We start from the raw sequence: 18,612 nt of genomic DNA, 5'->3' as shown, positions 1-18,612 counted from the left end.
GGAAATGAAAGGAAAAGAAAGTCTGCTCTGGTATCTTTCAGTCTGTGTCAATCTGAATTACTTTTTTAGGGATCAATTATAAGTCTTAGAAGCTTCGTGTTCTGGATAATTGAAGCAGAGGTTTTATTAGTATTTCAAAATATAATTTAATATTTCTCCTTATGCTCAGTAAAATACTCAAGTGATTAAATCAAGACATTCTGAATATTTTGTACAAGTTTTTCACACATGCAGAAGAGACAAAATATCACTACATTTATTATTCATCTACAGAAAACTGCCTCAGATTACAGCACCTAATTGACATTATTAAGTTATAATATATTATATTTCCTGACTGTTACTGACATTTTTAATAACTGCAACACTTTTTCATTCAGCAGTAAATGTAGAATGGTATTTTAGGCTTATTTGTGAGACAGATCTACAATCATAAACCTCCCTACCCCGTTACCCCTGGCTGGGAAATGTTGTTTTTCTGCTCCACCATGTGCATGTCATCTGGTGCCACCCACCCCAGATGGTCAAAGTGTGATTTAGCTTTTTAAACAGCATTTTGATCACAGGTCCTACAGCTCCTCATGACACTAGGACATTTGTTGCAAGATCCAAAAGCCTTTTGCATGGCAGAATGACCTGGCTGGGCCAGCTGAGTGCATGCTCTGAAGTCATACTGGGTTGTTCTGCTTAGAGGAACGTTCTGGTGGAGTTCTGACTCCTCGACATCACTTCTTCAACAAGCTTTGTTCACATCGGTGTGGAGTGTTAAAGGAATCTGCCTCATCTACTAAATGCCATTCATGTTGAAACTGTGTGGAAATTAGAAAGTTTTCAGGCATATAACAGGTTTTCCATCCTTGTGAAAATGATTGTATGTTTCTACTAAAAACCTGTCAGTCCAGCTCTGATTAGATGCAGAGAGAGTTCTGTAATTGTAGATAAACTGCTGCTTTGTGCATCGCGGCGGCGAAGTGATTGACAAAGGTAGACAAAAGATGGATGTCTTTGTAGTTTCCTAAATGATCACGCTGTATTCAGAGAGTCTAGAAACCAGCAACTGAGCCTGAAAACTCATTATAAGAAGTTCACTGAGGTAACAGATCAGGGGAGAAGGATCTTTTTCTCATAGTCTTCCAGGAACTGGAAGTTCTTTTTGTAGTCCAAGGAGTCGCCACCTGCTGGCTGCTGGACAGAATGCAGGTTTAAGACACTTCCATGTTGCCTTAACCCTCGTGTTGTCCTGTGGGTCAAAATTGACCCGTTTTAAAGTTTTAAAATGTGGAGAAAAAAAAATATTTTCACAGTGAAGCTTCTGATGTCCACATTTTCAACATTTTTGGAAAATCTTTGAGAATTTTTTGGTGGAAAAAAGAAATGTTAAAATGTTTCTTAAGAACATTCACAAAAAAATCTAACAAAATCGAGGAATTTCGCTGGATTTTGGTTGATTTTTATGTGAATGTTCATAAGGAAAATATTAGAAGTTTTACTTTTTTTGGAAGATTTTTGCTCATTTTTAAAAAAAAAAAATATTTACAAGAATTTTCTTGCCAAATTTGGGGGATTTTTTTATAAATTAAAATTTTAAGGGAAACTTTTAAGGAATTACTGGAATTTTCTTCCTGAAGGTTTTTGCAAATTTTCAGAAATTTCAGAGTTTTTTGCTGAATTTTTGGATTTTTTTTCAGACAAGGAAACAATATTTTTTTGGTGCCTGTAAATGAGGACAACAGGAGAGTTAACGTCTCAGACCTGGAGTCTACGTCCATGTTTTATATACAGAGCTCATGCTAGTTAGCTTATGCAACACATATTAGCTATGGGTTTAACTAACTCAGATAAAATTGATCTTTATAGAATGATTATTGGCCCAACCTGTGTATTTCTGTTCCAGTCAGCTGGAGAAGACTAAGAAGACAAGCGTCATTTTCATTCACATCGTTCAAATCAAAATGTTTGTCTAAAGACAGACATAATCTGAAATACATTTTATGCTCACATGAAGCATCCCTCAGAACTAGTTAGTATATCAGTAGCTCTGCTGCCTCCAGCATCTTTCATGCTTCCAGAGCAGATTTCTGACATGTTGTGATATTTGATTTAATTGCAACAAAAGTCAACAGACCATTTACTAAAACAGTGTGTTTCCTGTATGACTGTTTCAGTGTGAATGGCAGTAAATTGGGTTTGTTAGCCTGACTTTATGTATAGATGCAATGGAAATTGTCAGCTTTTTTTGACATATTTGGACACAGAAATATTCAAACCTGTTTGGCTCTTAAAGAAGTAGCAACAGATGACATAACAATAAATGGAGAGTTCTGCAACTGAGTAGCTTAACCCTCCTGTTGTCCTCATTTACGGGCACCAAAAAAAATTGTTTCCTTGTCTGAAAAAATCCAAATTTCTGAAAATTTGCAAAACCTTCAGGAAGAAAATTCCAATAATTCCTTAAAAGTTTCCCTTAAAAGTTTTATTTTTTTAAAAAATCCCCCAAATTTGGCAAGAAATTTCTTGTAAATATTTTCTAAAAATGAATAAAAAGCTTCCAAAAAATCCTAAAAATATCTAAAGTGATTCCATATATATCGGTAAAACTTCTAATATTTTCTTTAAGAACATTTACTAAAAAATCAACCAAAATCCAGCGAAATTCGCTGGATTTTGGTAGACATCAGAAGTTTCACTGTGAAAATATGTTTTTTTTCTACATTTTCAAACTTTAAACCGGGTCAGTTTTGACCCGTAGGACGACACGAGGGTTAAGTTCAGGTCTGAATCCCATGGGCATGTTGTGGAGGGATTTTAACGGTCAGTCAGAAAACTCTGACATCCTGCATCTTAAGGAGTTTTGCATTGAACAGTGATACATTTTACAACATCTACGAGAAAATATTTCTGCATCTGAGACTGAAAATTACAGTGTTGATATTTCTGTGATATTTTTTCTGGTGTTGTTCCAGAATACCATGAATTCCTATGAAGTCTTTATGTGGAGGATCTGAACATTTCCAACGTTAGTCAGGCGCCCTGACAACCAGTCATATTAATACAAAATCCCAGCAAACTTGCATCATATGTGGCATTTCTTTTAGATAATTTGCTGAATACAAGCGCTCATATATATGATTTGCTTTTGTGTTATTGCTGTGTTGTCCTTTGCAGATGAGAGTTTCCCAAGTAGGAAACGGTAAATGTGGTGAATCTGTGTGTTAACCAAGCCGACTTTGTGTCCCAGCTGTAGCTCATGCTAACATGCTAACATGAATGTGTCGGAGTAACGCCGGTCTGTGCTGCAGGTGGTCAGTTCAACCAACGGGGAGCTGAACGCAGACGATCCTCTGGCAGCTCATTCCAACGCTCCCATCACAGCTCAGGCAGAGGTGGAGGTGGTCGACGAGGCCAAGTATGTGTCACACTCCCTCCACGCCTCTCCTCCATGTCCATCTGTTGCTTCCTCTTTCTGTCCCTCTCTCTGCTGCCGTCCTGCTCTGATCCGTCTACCCGTCTCTGCACCGTTCTCTCACTTGCACTTATTTAACAGACGTAGATGAACCGATGGAGCTTCTCCTACTTTTATCCCCAACAGTCGACCAGAAGCTTCACTGGATCAATATCGTCCTCCCACGAACACATAATCAGTCAGTGGTAGCAGACCGCTGAGATCACACCAGAATCACCATGCAGGGACTGAACTACATGCATTGAGTCACAAACAGAAATGTAGATGTGGACATTTATACATTTACTTATATGCATTCTGTTTAGTTCTGACAGTTGTGTTGAATGTTACTTTATCCCAATCCTTCAGGGTCAGTTTCAAACCTCATACTAGCATATTATTATTTAGTGTAGTTTAATAAACCTTATATTTTCAGAATCAGAATCACTTTTATTGACAAGAGATCCTCGGCTTACAACTTCATCGATTGTTACATCAGAACTGGTTACGTGGAACTAGTAACGAGTGGAGCAGATGAATACGTCGTCACGTGGCGCCATCAGACGGCTTTGTTTACATCCACCTTGGATTGTGCTACATTCACTAACTTTTTGTCCTTCATTATGGTTCCCAGCGCAAGTCAGACTCTTCTGATGCTTGGAAGAAAAGAAAAGCATCTCCATGGAAGTGAAATTAGATAGAATAAAACGCTGGGAACAGGAAGAAACACCGACCAACATGGGTCTAGTTGTAAAAACAGGTCAACATATTGTAGAGACCCTCTGTGATGAATGAGTGAGACTTTATCTGGTTCTCTGCTGGTTTATTGAACCTTCATACAGGCTACTGTGGACCGTAGCCAACGCCAGGATAACTAGAAAAACCCCATAACTTAGCTCCAGAATTAGCCGCCGTTCCCAGCTCTCTCTACTGCTGACTCTCAGCCAATCAGAGGTGAGCTAACTAAACATGGCACGTTCACTGACATTAGGGAAATCTGGAACTGAACAATAAACATTGAAACATCAACAACAACAATATCAGTCCGTTACAATATTCTGTTATCTTCTAGTAAAATGATTCATACATGCATGAAAGTTGTTGGTTTTCATGACTTTTATGAAGAACTGATCGATATCGTGATGCATGGAACGACTTTGTTTACATTTTCACCGGAGTTCCGACTTACGGTGAAAATCGGCTTACGTACATCGATCAGTAGGAACGGAACTCCAACATAAGTCAAGGACCTCCTGTATGTGAACACACAGTAGGAATTAGATTCTTAGGTGTACATACACAGATCTAAACAAACATGCCTTTAAACAAGAACAACAGGTTTCAGAAGGAATAGTGTTTAACTTTAGATGTGTGTAAATGAGAATGTTCAACCCTTGTTTCATCCTGCGGGTCAAAATTGATCCATTTTAAAGTTTGAAAATGTGGAAAAAATATATATATTTTCACAGTGAAACTTCTGATGTCCACATTTTCAACATTTTGGGGAATTTTTGGGGGGAACATTTTTTGGTGGAAAAAAGAAATGTTAAAAATGTTTCTTAAGAACATTCACAAAAAAAATCAACCAAAATCCAGCGAATTTCACTGGATTTTGGTTGATTTTTATATGAATGTTCTTAAAGAAAATATTAGAAGTTTTACTGATATATATATATGGAATCACTTTAGGATTTTTTGGAAGATTTTTACTAATTTTTTGAAAATATTTACAAGAATTTTCTTGCCAAATTTGGGGGATTTTTTAAAATAAAACTGTTAAGGCAAACTTTTAAGGAATTATTTGAGTTTTCTTCCTGAAGTTTTGCAAATTTTCTGAAATTTGGGGATTTTTTTGCTGAATTTTTGAATTTTTTACAGACAAGAAAACTAAATTTTTTGGTACCTGTGAATGAAGACAGCAGGAGGGTTAAACTGAGGTTTAGTGCAGTAGAGCAGACCTCACCTACATTTCAATATTTTACACATTTTGAACAAACTTGAACGACAGAGAGCAGATTCCAGCTCATATAATTCTATAGACTGCTACAGATATGTGAGCGACACAGTCGGATTTTAAATCTCAAAGTATTTATGCTTCTTCCAACTGTGTGTACTCTGTGAGGCCAGCTTCAGGGATTATTCAGAGTAAAAACAAATGATGTGCAATATGATGTGTGCCTAATTATTCTGTTTTATGGTTGCAGTGGAAGCATTTTTGACATATAAATATAATAACTTTATTTGTGTCATGCGTTTCATACAATCATTGCAGCTCAAAGTCCTAATAAACCACTGATATAAACAGTCTAAAAATACAGATAAAGTATTAAAAGGTCATGAAGAAGAATAAGGAAGGGGACAGATGAAATGCCATGTAGTAAAGATGTGTTTTTATCTGTTTTCTTTATTATTATTAATAAACTAGCTAGTTAGTCAATAAAAATGAAATTATTTCACTTTCTTTTTTTTTTAAAAGAAGTGACCTTAAACAAAATATCAATAAAATGAACTTTTCTTAGCAGAGAAATGTAGAAATGTCTTTTCTACATGACGTCTGAGCGGATTTAGTTCAGATTTCATTGTAGTTCTTCATATTTCCATCAAAGCGACTGTAGAAATGTCTTTAATCACATGATAAACCTTCCTGCTGTTGTTTGATATGATGATTGGCGTGTTCACTTTCATGTTCGTTAGCGTGTTCGCTGCCATTCTCTGTAAAGTAATGAAAGCTAACTGTACATCTGAGGCCGTTTAATGAAGGTTTTAAGAGAATATCAGGCGCTGAATATCACGTTAGTTGGTTTTTATTAACCCTCCTGTTGTCCTCATTTATAGGCACCAAAAATTATTGTTTCCTTGTCTGAAAAAAATCCAAAAATTCAGAAAAAAAAATCCCCAAATTTCAGAAAATTTGCAAAACCTTCAGGAAGAAAATTCCAATAATTCCTTAAAAGTTTCCCTTAAAAGTTTTATTTTTAGAAAATCCACCAAATTTGGCAAGAAAATTCTTGTAAATATTTTCAAAAAATTAGTGAAAATCTTCCAAAAAAATCCTAAAAATATCTAAAGCGATTCCATGTATATCAGTAAAACTTCTAATATTTTCTTTCAGAACATTCACATAAAAATCAACCAAAATCCAGTGAAATTCATTGGATTTTGGTTGATTTTTTGTGAATTTTCTTAAGAAACATTTTTAACATTTCTTTTTTCCACCAAAAAATGTTCAAAGATTTCCCAGAAATGTTGAAAATGTGGACATCAGAAGTTTCACTGTGAAAATTTTTAATTTTTTTCCCACATTTTCAAACTTTAAAACGGGTTAATATTGACCCGCAGGATGACACGAGGGTTAACATTCATGAACTAAAACTAATAATTAAAATCTGTGCAGGACCAGCTTCAAACTTTCCATCAGTGATGCTTTAATGACGACTTATGAAAGTCTCAATATGCATTTTATTCATCCTTAGGCTGATTTATAGCAACAGAACACAGAGTTTCTGTATGTTTATAAGAGACAGAACGAAGTGCTTATAGAACTGGACCTCCTTGTTTGCTAAGAGGAGGTTTTTGTATCCTGAAGTAAAGCTTTGTAAAAACAAACATACTTCTAATATCACCTAGAATCTCTCGCTGTGTGAAAAAAGCTTTGACGCCCCAGAGAAAGTTAAATATTTTACTGATGTTGGATGTGAAAGAAGCCAACACAACGCCTGCAGCAAACAAACATAAAAAATGAGCTTTTCTTTAAAATCTTAATGCACTTTTTATTTCATGAAGTTAACAACAGAAAAATAATAAAGTCTAGCAGCTTCTTAAACCTTAACCGATTATTCAGGAGCTGATTTAAAATAGTCAGTGGTCCCCATTAATTTACTGTTTACTGTGATACATGGTGGAAATATTCTGCTTTGAGGACGTGTAGATGTCAACACATCCTCAAAGCGGAATATTTCCAGTGCAGATTGTAGCTTAACCCTCGTTTCGTCCTGCGGGTCAAAATTGACCCGTTTTAAAGAAAATGTGGAAAAAAGTACATTTTTATGTCCACATTTTCAACATTTTGGGGAATTTTTGAATAATTTTTGGTGGAAAAAAGAATTCTTGAAAAAAAATGTTTCTTTAAGAACATTCACAAAAAAAATCAACCAAAATCCAGTGAAATTTGCTGGACTTTGGTTGATTTTTTTTGTGAATGCTCTTAAAGAAAATAGAAGTTTTACTGATATATATGGAATCACTTTAGATATTTTTAGGATTTTTTTGGAAGATTTTTACTCATTTTTTGAAAATATTTACGATTTTAATTTTTTATTATTATTATTTTTATTTCTTGCCAAATTTGGGTTTGTTTATTTTAAAATAAAACTTTTAAGGAATTTTCTTCCTGAAGATTTTGCAAATTTTTATAAATTTGGGGAATTTTTTGCTGAATTTTTGGATTTTTTTCAGACAAGGGAACAGTATTTTTTGGTGTCGTAAATGAGGACAACAGGAGGGTTAAAAGGCAGCAACAGAAACTAGAAAATTGAATCGTGAGGAATTGATTTTTTTAGGAAGCAGACAGATGTAATGTTAAAAGGTGTTAATTCAGATCTAACTTCCATCATCCTGGTAGGAGCTGCGGACTAGATGTTCTGTGACCTTTCCTCTGATCTTTTCCTCCTTTAAACCTCCCTTTTCCGTCCCGTTGGTCATGTTCGTGTGCATGTTCGTGTGCATGTTCCAGTCCAATCATCTTTGGTCTCGCTGTATTAATCTATCTTTCTTTTCTCTTTACACTCTTTCCTCTCTTCTCCTTCTCCTTCTTCTTCTTCTTCTGTAGCTGCGTGAAAATGCTCAACCTGTGGTGAGTCCCTCTCTGCTCGTCCACGTCAGACTCATGGGACAGGGAGTGGACCGGCCGAGGTCCGGTTTAAACCCGCAAACTAGTCCATGAGTTTGCCCAGACAGAGATCACTGTCAGCTGGATTCACTCCCCTTATGTTGACACCCGAGTGAAGAATAATTCAAACTACCTAAATAACATCAAGCTCATGGCAGAAAGAATAAATTAAACTGACTAAATGGTCTTTTGTGGCCCTTGTAATATTTGGCTTCAGTTTAACCCTTGAGTCGTCCTGCGGTTCAAAATTGACCCTTTTTAAAGTTTGAAAATGTGGGAAAAAAACATATTTTCACAGTGAAACTTCTGATGTCCACATTTTCAACATTTTTGGGTAATCTTATCTTAATCTTATCTTAAATCACGCAAAATCCAGCGAATTTTGCAGGAGTTTGGTTGATTTTTATGTGAATGTTCTTCAAGAAAATATTAGAAGTTTTACTGATATATATGGAATCACTTTAGATATTTTTAGGATTTTTTTGGAAGATTTTTACTCATTTTTTGAACATATTTACAAGAATTTTCTTGCCAAATTTGGGGAATTTTTTTTTTTAAACTTTTAAGGGAAACTTTTAAGGAATTATTGGAATTTTCTTCCTGAAGGTTTTGCAAATTTTCAGAAATTTTGGGAATTTTTTTTCTGAATTTTTGGATTTTTTTCAGACAAGGAAACAGTATTTTTTGGTGCCTGTAAATGAGGACAACAGGAGGGTTAAAGAACTCTTGTTGCATGGTGCAACAAGAGTTATTTTATTGGAATTATTTAACCAGAGTGCCCAGTCGCTGTCCTATGTCTTGATCCACAGCTTTTTTCTTGTCTTTGTATGTTTTTATTCTGTGTCCTGTGCTCTGTGTGCACTGCTCCATTAACTGTTCTTACTTTTATTTTGCATATGAGGAATAAATCACAGTTATAGAAGGTAGATGGAGGTGAATGAGCATGCAGACCCTCGGTGGATGGCAGAACATCCATCCTGTCTTTGAAGCTGATATTTCTACTGTTAGGATCCAAAAAACTAAATCTGTCCAGATCTGGAAGCTCAAACGAAGCTGATATTTACCGCATTAGTTTTTGATCAGCCTGCTTGTGTTCGTTGTTTCTTTTTGCTTCATCTGAATCTCTTCCCATCTGCCCATTGATTTAACGTCCGTCTGTCTACAGGTGCTGCTGCTTCTTCAAGAGAAAACGGAAGAAGAACACGCCGAGGCACAAATGATCGTCAGCCTGAACCCTTCCAGTGTCGGATCAGAACCAATGAGGTCCCATTCAGAGTAAACAGGGCAACGGAAAGATCTGGATTGAACTGTTCTCTGTTGGAACCAGTTATAAATGGTTTGTCGAGATGTACAAGACGCTTGTGTCTTTTGATGGGAGTCCTTCTTTAGTTGTTTTCCTCTGCTGAGATGTGGGATGTTCTGCAGGGGAAACTTTTCCATGGAATTCTGCAGAAGATGATAGTTTTGTTTTTTATTTTTCTCCCCGGGACGCCCGGCATTTGCATTTTTATCTCCTCATTTCTGGCCTGTTTTTGCTCCTGTTTCTCCTCTGTGGTATCTCTAATGGAGAGACGGATCTTCTTTGGTTTCCTGCATTACTCACCAAGTCGTTGTTTTCCACCTCCCCTCCGTCAGAGTCCAGGTCAGTGCCGTCGCCCTCGTTACTTTACTCTCATTGTGTTGGTGTTTTCCTGACGTGGGACTGAATGTAAACCTGAGGAGTGAAGCTGCCGACATTCAGGCACAAACAGCATCAGTCTGCACTTTTTCCCTCCAGAGAGGCAAACCCTGGCCTGGGCTGAGATGCCTCCTGCACTGTTTCTGCTGCTTGGTTAAAGCTCTCCTTAACCTCGCTGCTGCTCCAAACACTACAGTTTTCTGCAGTTTTTTCTCCTGTTGGCGGCAGCCTGACGCTGGCTGACGGGGCTGAGACACAAACTAATTGCTATTTATGCTATTTATCTCTTGGTTCGCCACCAGTTTTCCTACTAATTCTAAAAAAAAAAAAAAAACAAACAAAAAAAAAAACATACACACTGAATGTATGGACGGAAAAGTAAATGATTTTGGAGCATTTGTATAATCTATCATGTGCATGGGAAGGAAATTGCAGTTAGGGAGTTCAGACCAATGTTTAACAAAGGAAAAAAAAGTGAGACCAAATCCAGCAGGGTTTGTCAGGTTGGGAGAATCTTACGATGTTGGGGGGAAAAGTCGCTTTGAGAGAAAACTGGTGAATGCTTTGGAGAATCACAGCCTCTAAAATGCTTCTGTCCAATGCCTTAACCCCAACAAACCGACTGACCGACCGACCAACAAACCAACGCATCCCATCACCAGTCGGACCAGTCAGTCAGCAGCACGGCCATAGTGGGACTTCCTGTATCATAGAGCAGTTAATGACTTCCCTCGTTGACACACTGAAGATGTATTTCCCCAGAAAGCAACGATGCCAAATGGAAAAGGTTTGGTGGTGAACGGCGTTGACGTCCGGTCTGTAGACCCCTGAGCTGCAGAGATGTTTGGACGTCTGCTGAATTGTCTCCTGGGATGGAGAACACGTGAACATGTCCACAGCGTTCGTGTTCTTCTTGCTTTAGAGTCACGGAGGACTGCCTTGAAACTAAATCCTCGATGCGTCACCTTGCCTATCCTCCTGAAGCAGTTTTATTTTTTTAATTTTACATCTTTAATGCTAATGTGAATTTGTTGAATGCAATTATTATTGTTATTATTATTATTTTCTCCATTCCAAATAGCCATGGTTTTATGGGGAAAGAGAGGGTAAACAAAAACAAACAAGCTCGAGAACCGTGACTGCACTACATTTGTTGACCCCCGGCTTTCCCTGACGAGACCCTGCCTTCTGAAACTTTAAATGTGCTTTTTACTTTATAGTAGCTGCCTTCCCTATAGGGTGCAGGGAACACACTTTATTCTGATTTCTGTTTTTGTGCCATCGCTCCCTCCACTCTTTCTTTCTTCCCTCTGCAGGTCCGCCAGGAATCAACTCTCAGTGGAGGTTTTTGTTTTGTGGAACTGTTTAGAGAAACGATGTGTAGATGATCAGCTGATGAATCCGTCTGTAGACCTGTCTGTTCTGTGTATTTACACTGTATAGCTTTTATTTTTTACTCCCCTCTCTGCCCGACATGTCAGTAACTCTGGGGTCTAAGTTATTGTGTTATTGAAAGTACTTGAATATGAAAATCTACGGGACCTTTTGTGTAGGTTTGACTTTTTATTTCCTAGTAATTCCACACAGAGGATGTAGAGGGGAATGGTGGGACTACAGGCTATCTGAATGACCGGTGTTCATTTCTTTCAGATGTTGGACGGTTTTATGTGTTCGCTGGTTGTTTCCACTCAGAAGATGTTGAGAGGTTAAAAATCACTTCTTTGTCTCTGTGAAACGCATTAATCATGATGTATTTTTGATCCGGTGTCGGAGAAATCCTCCGTTTTTTCTCCAAACGTGTGACGTCGGCCACCAGCCGGACGGTTTAGAGAAAAGCTGAAAGTATTGTGTGTAGTGAGATGGATATCCAGACTATTTAGCCTTCAATGTTCCCCTCAACCCCCTGAGTGCCATTCCTGAGACGACTACTACTACTAGCCCATGCCTTTTACCTGTACCAAGAAAAAATATGAAGCTGAATGTGTTTTTTTTTTCTTTAACCATCGCGTGTCCTTGACGTGTCCGCTGTCTTCTTTTTTTTGGTGAAAAATCGCAAAAAGAGCATCGGTGAAAGTGTTTTTAAAGAGTCTTTCTATCACGATTTGTGACTGATCACGTTGGCCTCTTTGTCTCGTGGCTGAAACGGTAGATAGGGATATATTACTCCGATGTATTTCCTTTTTAACCCTGCAGAACGATATAGAAGCTCTGCACGGTTCAGTATCTGCATGGCTTATCTGGAGACCAACCTTCTCCGGCTTCCAGTCCTCATGTAACATAAATCGCTGTGTCTTTTCCAGCATCCGTTTATTTTGTCACACAATTCAGTCGGTCTTGTGTTTCCGTGTAGCTCGTTCCTGTGAATCAGAGGACGGTTAAAGTGTGAACGGACGGCTTTAGGTCTCTTTGGGTTCTCTGGCACTTTCTCTTTGTTGCTGTACTGTAGAGTTGTGTTGGATTTTCTGTATATTTTCTTTGAGGGAGAGGTGTAGGGTGACATTTACTGCAATATTGTGATGATTATTTGAACTGTAAATTGTACAGAGTTCACAGTTGTCGTCTGTTTTCTGTTGGGATCCATATAAAAGACGTATTCTTTGATTTCTGTTTTTTTCTCTCAGACTGTGGAAAATCTCATTGTACAGCTCCAAGAGTTTATCCTCCCCTCAGCATTGTTTTTTTTTTTTAGAGCTCTGATTAAGAGAAATCTTAAAACTGTAAATAAATATTATTGTGTTGAAATATGAATGTCACTTCAAAAATGTATTGAATGAGTCAAGGGCTTCAAGAATGAAGGACCCACATTTCTTCTTTTTATGGTTTCATATTTTTAATTTGCAGAACGGTAAAGGTCCTTTTTATCTGAGATGCCTATGTTTGTTTTTCTCCTCCTTGGATTCATATAATACGACGTGTCACACATGAACCTTATAAAAATCACTTTTTATTCCCTCCACACCTAAAGGGAAACTCCACTTTGCACCCTTTTTTAATGTAAAATAAAAGATCTCTCCACCTTATGGGAATGTCGTGTGAGGTGATTTTGTTCTAAATGCTTTCATGACGGAGCAAAAGATGATGAATCTGGTAGATTTTTAAAAAAGCAAAACTATTGCCACATTTTGGAATCATTGGAGTGCCATAATAAAAGATAAATCTGTTAAAAAAATAAGGAAATACATGTGTAAATATAAAGAAGAATAAATACAAGAATAAATGAAAGAATAAATCTGTTAAAAAATAAGGAAATGAATGTGTAAATATAAAGAGGAATAACTAAAAGCATTTTTAAAAATCTGTTTAAAAAATTAGGGAATAAATGTGTAAATATAAAGAGGAATAAACAAAAGAACAAATCGGTTAAAAAATAAGGAAATAAATGTAAATATGAAGAGGAATAAATAAAAAATCAGTTAGAAATAAGGAAGTAAATGTGTAAATATAAAGAGGAATAAAAAATAAAAGCAAAAGCAATGATGAAAGGAAAATCAATGAAAAAATGAAAAAACAGGGAAAAAGGGAAAACAAGGACAAAATCTACCTTTATATTTCCATATTTTTAGTTATTTATTTTTTATTTATTCCTCTTTATATTTACACATTTATTTCCTTATTTTTAACAGATAATTTTTAAAAATTTATTCTTTTATTTATTCCTCTATAGTTACACATTTATTGCCTTATTTTTAGATTTAGATTTCAAGATTTATTATTTTATTTATTCCTCTTTATATTTACACATTTTCTTATTTTTTAACAGATTTATTCATTTATTTTTATTTATTTATTCCTCTTTATATTTACACATTAATTTCCTTATTTTTTCACAGATTATTTTTTGTTATTTTATTTATTCCTCTTTATATTTGCACATATATTGCCTTATTTTTAACATATTATTTTTTTAATTCTTTTGTTTATTCCTCTTTATATTTTCACGTTTCCTTATTTTTAACAGATTTATTTTTTATTTTTATTTATTCCTCTACATTTACACATGTATTGCCTTCTTTTTTAAAAGATTTATTCTTTTATTTATTCCTCTATATTGGCACATTTATTTCCGTATTTTTAACAGATACATTTTTTAATTTTTTCTTTTATTTATTCCTCTTTATATTTACATATTTATTTCCTTATTTTTTTTTACAGATTTATTCATTTATTTTTATTTATTTAGCCCCCTTTATATTTACACATTTATTTCCTTATTTTTAACAGATTGATTTTTAAAAATTTATTCTTTTATATATTCCTCTTTATATTTACACATTTATTTCCTTATTTTTTCCATACCACATTAGCTGTTGTGTTCATGAAAAATGATACTTTTTCTTGTCAGTTGAGCATCTGTTGCAGTCAGATCTCTTTTGTGCCGGTACAGTTTCTAAACTGGGGAGAAGACGGGACTCTGCAGGTTTTCTTGCCACTTTTATGTTGAATTTGATAACAGGAACTGAGATTTTTCTCTGTTCTCTTTGCTTTAGGAGTTAAACAACATAAAATGCTGTAATGAGCGAACCCTACAGCAAATCTGATGTACTTTAGTTTCCAAAATCTAAACAAATATGAGCTAAAAGTTGAGGTTTCATTTGCAGCACACTGTGTCATTTTATACACTATATTGCCAAAAGTATTGGCTCACCTGCCTTGACTGGCATATGAACCTAAGTGACATCCCATTCCTAATCCATAGGGTTCAATATGACGTTGGTCCACCCTTTGCAGCTAGAACAGCTTCAACTCTTCTGGGAAGGCTGTCCACAAGGTTTAGGAGTGTGTTTATGGGAATTTTTGACCATTCTTCCAGAAGCACATTTGTGAGGTCACACACTGATGTTGGACCAGAAGGTCTGGCTCTCAGTCTCTGCTCTATTCATCCCAAAGGTGTTCTATGGGGTTGAGGTCAGGACTCTGTGCAGGCCAGTCAAGTTCATCCACACCAGACTCTGTCATCCATGTCTTTATGGACCTTGCTTTGTGCACTGGTGCACAGTCATGTTGGAAGAGGAAGGGACCAGCTCCAAACTGTTCCCACAAAGTTGGGAGCATGGAATTGTCCAAAATGTCTTGGTATGCTGAAGCATTCAGAGTTCCTTTCACTGGAACTAAGGGTCCAAGCCCAGCTCCTGAAAAACAAGCCCACACCATAATCCCCCCTCCACCAAACTTTACACTTGGCACAATGCAGTCCGACAAGTATGGTTCTCCTGGCAACCACCAAACCCAGACTGGTCCATCAGATTGCCAGATGGAGAAGCGTGATTGGTCACTCCAGAGAAGGTGTCTCCACTGCTCTAGAGTCCAGTGGTGGCTGCTTTACACCACTGCATCCCACGCTTTGCATTGCACTTGGTGATGTATGGCTTGGATGCAGCTGCTCAGCCATGGAAACCCATTCCATGAAGCTCTGCTGAAGCACTGTTCTGGAGCTAATCTGAAGGCCACATGAAGTTTGAAGGTTTGTAGCGATTGACTCTGCAGAAAGTTGGCGACCTCTTGGCACTATGCTCCTCAGCATCCACTGACCTCGCTCTGTCAGTTTACCACCTACCGCTTGGTGGCGGAGTTGCTGTCGTTCCTACACACTTCCACTTTCTTATAATACAGCTGACAGTTGACTGTGGAATATTTAGGAGCCAGGAAATGTCACGACTGGATTTGTTGCACAGGTGGCATCCTATCACAGTTCCACGCTGGAATTCACTGAGCTCCTGAGAGTGAGCCATTCTTTCACAAATGTTTGTAAAAGCAGTCTGCAGCCTAGGTGCTGGATTTTATACACCTGTGGCCATGGAAGGGATTGGAACACCTGATTCTGATTATTTGGATGGGTGAGCGAATGCTTTTGGCAATATAGTATATGTCTGGAGTTCTTCAGACCCTGCCTTAAAATCATCAGTTTTCTAAGGTTTCTACAGCATTAAAGTCATTCATTGATAGCTGTTGTTACATCTAATAATAGATCTTGAAGTAATGGGGTCCGTTTCACGAAGCAGGTTCAACAAACTCTGAGTTTAACCCTGAACTCTGAGTTGATCTACTCTGAGATAGAAAACTGAGTTTCCGGTTCCAGAACGGCTGATCTGAGTTGGCTTAATCAACTCGGAGTAGTTTCACCCGGAGTTAAGCGCGTGCACCACAACTCTGAAAAGCCAGTATCAATGGAGCGCCGATTCGACGAGTCACCATGGCAACAGGGAAGCGGAGGACTACACTGCTTGAATTGGAAATCTTAATGCGCTTATATAGCGAGTCTGAACACGTTTTTAGAAAGAAGTGCAACACCTGCAGCTGCAAAACAGAGGGAGACGGCGTGGGAGAACATTGCTGCCTGGGTCAATGCGTAAGTTTAAATCACAATAATATTACAGGAAAACTGTTTGAATAGTAGCCTATTAAGTTATTTCATTTAGGTGCAATCCTGCAGGGGAGAAGCACATGTGGCAGCAGCTGAAGATGAAATATAAAAACATTTTTAAAACAGGTAAGAAGTCGGCATAATCTCATGGAGGTACCTCATTTTGATCATGTTTTACATTGTAAAGTAGCCTAAATATTAAGTGGCTGTTTGACTGTGCAGTGGTTTTATCCCACACATAGCCTAAATGTCTGCATCCATATCATGTTCTGTTAAACAATTAAGCCTATTTAAACTAACAGACTTCTACTCAGCCAACTATATATATATATATATATATATATATATATATACATATATATATATATATATATATATATATATATATATATATATATATATATATATATATATATATACATAGAGAGAGCGAGAGAGAGAGAGAGAGAGAGAGAGAGAGAGAGAGGGAGAGAGAGAGAGAGAGAGAGAGAGAGAGAGAGAGAGAGAGAGAGAGAGAGAGAGAGAGAGAGAGAGAGAGAGAGAGAGAGAGAGAGAGAGAGAGAGAGAGAGAGAGAGAGAGAGATATGTAAATATAGATAGATATAGATATATGGATATTTTTTAAAGCATATTATTACAAATATTTATTTCTCTTTTGTGTCTTTTTTCTTCTTTTGGCCCAACAGATTCTGATGGTACTATCTGCCTGGTGGAGCCCCTTCACACCACAACAGACCTTGTAACTGTAAGTAGGCAATACTCCAGAGATTTAGCCAAATGGTAGTTTAAGTCCACTGAAACATATCACTCATCTAGGATGAAGAGGATGAAACTGTGTCTGCTGCCTTTACAGAGGGGGATCCAGAAAGGCATACAGAGGTATGTTACTGATAGTTCTCTTCCCATTCACATTTCTGAACATTCTGGTGGAATATAGAGTGTGACATTTAGCCTACACTGAAGTATTGCACATTCTCCTCCTTTTTAACAGAGCATGGCTGGACAGCAGCAGGATGCTTCCTCAACTTCCACTGCACAGACTGACACAGTGAGATGGATGTTCAGTAAACACCAGAGGTTCAGTCCATGGAATTCATGTGCAACTGTATAATTTAATGTCCTTTATGTATTCCCAGTTACCAGTAAAACAAATATACAAAATCCACTTGCTGAGATAAACACAAAAAACAGATAAAGAAATGCAGTACTTGGACCACCAGATTAAGAAGGCAGATCTGGAAATTGATCTGGAGCACAAGTTAGAGGTGGATGCAGGTCACAGGTGAATTATGTTAACTACTGGAACATGAACTAAACTAGCTCTTTTATTTGTAGGAAATAAAGAAGACCAAATGAAATGTGTGTCATGTGTTTATTTGACTGCTGTGGTGGTGATGATGGAGACTTAAACTCTAAAGTGATTATGGCATATGGTGTCTCTGACTGCTCTGCTGTCCTGGATAGCTGGCAGGTGGATGAGGTCATCATCTGGGTCTTCAGTTTGTAGGGCAGAGTGTTGCTCTCCTCTAATAGTGGTAATATTATGAAGAACAACACATGCCACAATAATATCACAGGCCTCTCAGGAGTCACCCTGAGGTGATGTAGACACTGGAAACAGGCTTTCAGCAGGTCTATGGTCATCTCCACCCAGGCTCTCATCCTGCAGTGAGCCTGGTTGAAGTTCTGTTGGGGGCCTGGTTCAGGGTCAGGGTATGAGGTCATCAGCCTGGGTTGGCATGGTAACCCCTGTCACCCAGCAGAAGGCCATCAAACTCTCCTGTAATGTATAGTGGATACATTAGAGTATATTTAAGGAGGGAGACAAGTGAATTATATTGTTTAAATCTTTAGGATGTTTACCACGTTGCAGTCTGTTGCTCAGGTTAGACTCATGATAAATCCTCCAGTCATGAACAGATCCAGACCACTTGGCCTCCACATTGGAAATGATGTATGCAGCATCACATATGATCTTGACAGTGCAGAGAATGACAGATGTTGAACTATGATGCAATCTTTAACATTTTGAAACCGTAGTCATCTACCTGTAGCCTACCTGCAAATGTGCAGGTAGGCTACAGGTAGTCCATTCACAGCATAAATGTATGCTGTGAATGGACTTCCTGTTCACATAATCAGCTTCATTATGTGAGGGAGCTTTGATGGGGATGTGGTGCCATCTATGCAGCCAATCACACTGGGAAATCCTAAAAGAAATTAAAATTACTAATCCCAGTCTG

General features: G+C 37.4%; 1 protein-coding gene and 1 long non-coding RNA gene across 6 annotated transcripts in view; both read left to right on the top strand.

Moving 5' to 3' along the window:
* The window catches only part of csnk1g1 (casein kinase 1, gamma 1), a 52,101-nt gene extending 39,073 nt beyond the window's left edge, over positions 1-13,028 (top strand). For 2 of the 4 annotated variants that reach the window (XM_023274286.3, XM_023274284.3), the window contains 3 exons: positions 3,300-3,406; positions 8,271-8,294; positions 9,496-13,028. In XM_023274286.3, coding sequence (XP_023130054.1) covers positions 3,300-3,406; positions 8,271-8,294; positions 9,496-9,550 — 186 coding nt within the window. In that variant the 3' untranslated portion in view covers positions 9,551-13,028. The remainder of the gene's footprint in view (positions 1-3,299; positions 3,407-8,270; positions 8,295-9,495) is intronic. The other 2 variants (XM_023274287.3, XM_023274285.3) reach the window with 1 other exon arrangement.
* Positions 13,029-13,990: 962 nt separating this feature from the next.
* On the top strand, positions 13,991-17,770 carry LOC129347713 (uncharacterized). 2 transcript variants are annotated; one of them, XR_008599972.1, is made up of 4 exons: positions 13,991-16,495; positions 17,056-17,114; positions 17,186-17,248; positions 17,361-17,770. It is a non-coding gene; the product is annotated as an uncharacterized LOC129347713 (long non-coding RNA). The 2 variants fall into 2 exon arrangements; XR_008599950.1 differs by lacking the exon at positions 13,991-16,495 and having other exon boundaries at positions 16,961-17,114.
* The last annotated feature ends 842 nt before the right edge of the window (positions 17,771-18,612 follow it).

The sequence above is a fragment of the Amphiprion ocellaris genome, chromosome 1, assembly GCF_022539595.1.
Source record: "Amphiprion ocellaris isolate individual 3 ecotype Okinawa chromosome 1, ASM2253959v1, whole genome shotgun sequence".
NCBI lineage: Eukaryota > Metazoa > Chordata > Actinopteri > Pomacentridae > Amphiprion > Amphiprion ocellaris.
This window is presented reverse-complemented; position numbering and strand designations above follow the sequence as displayed.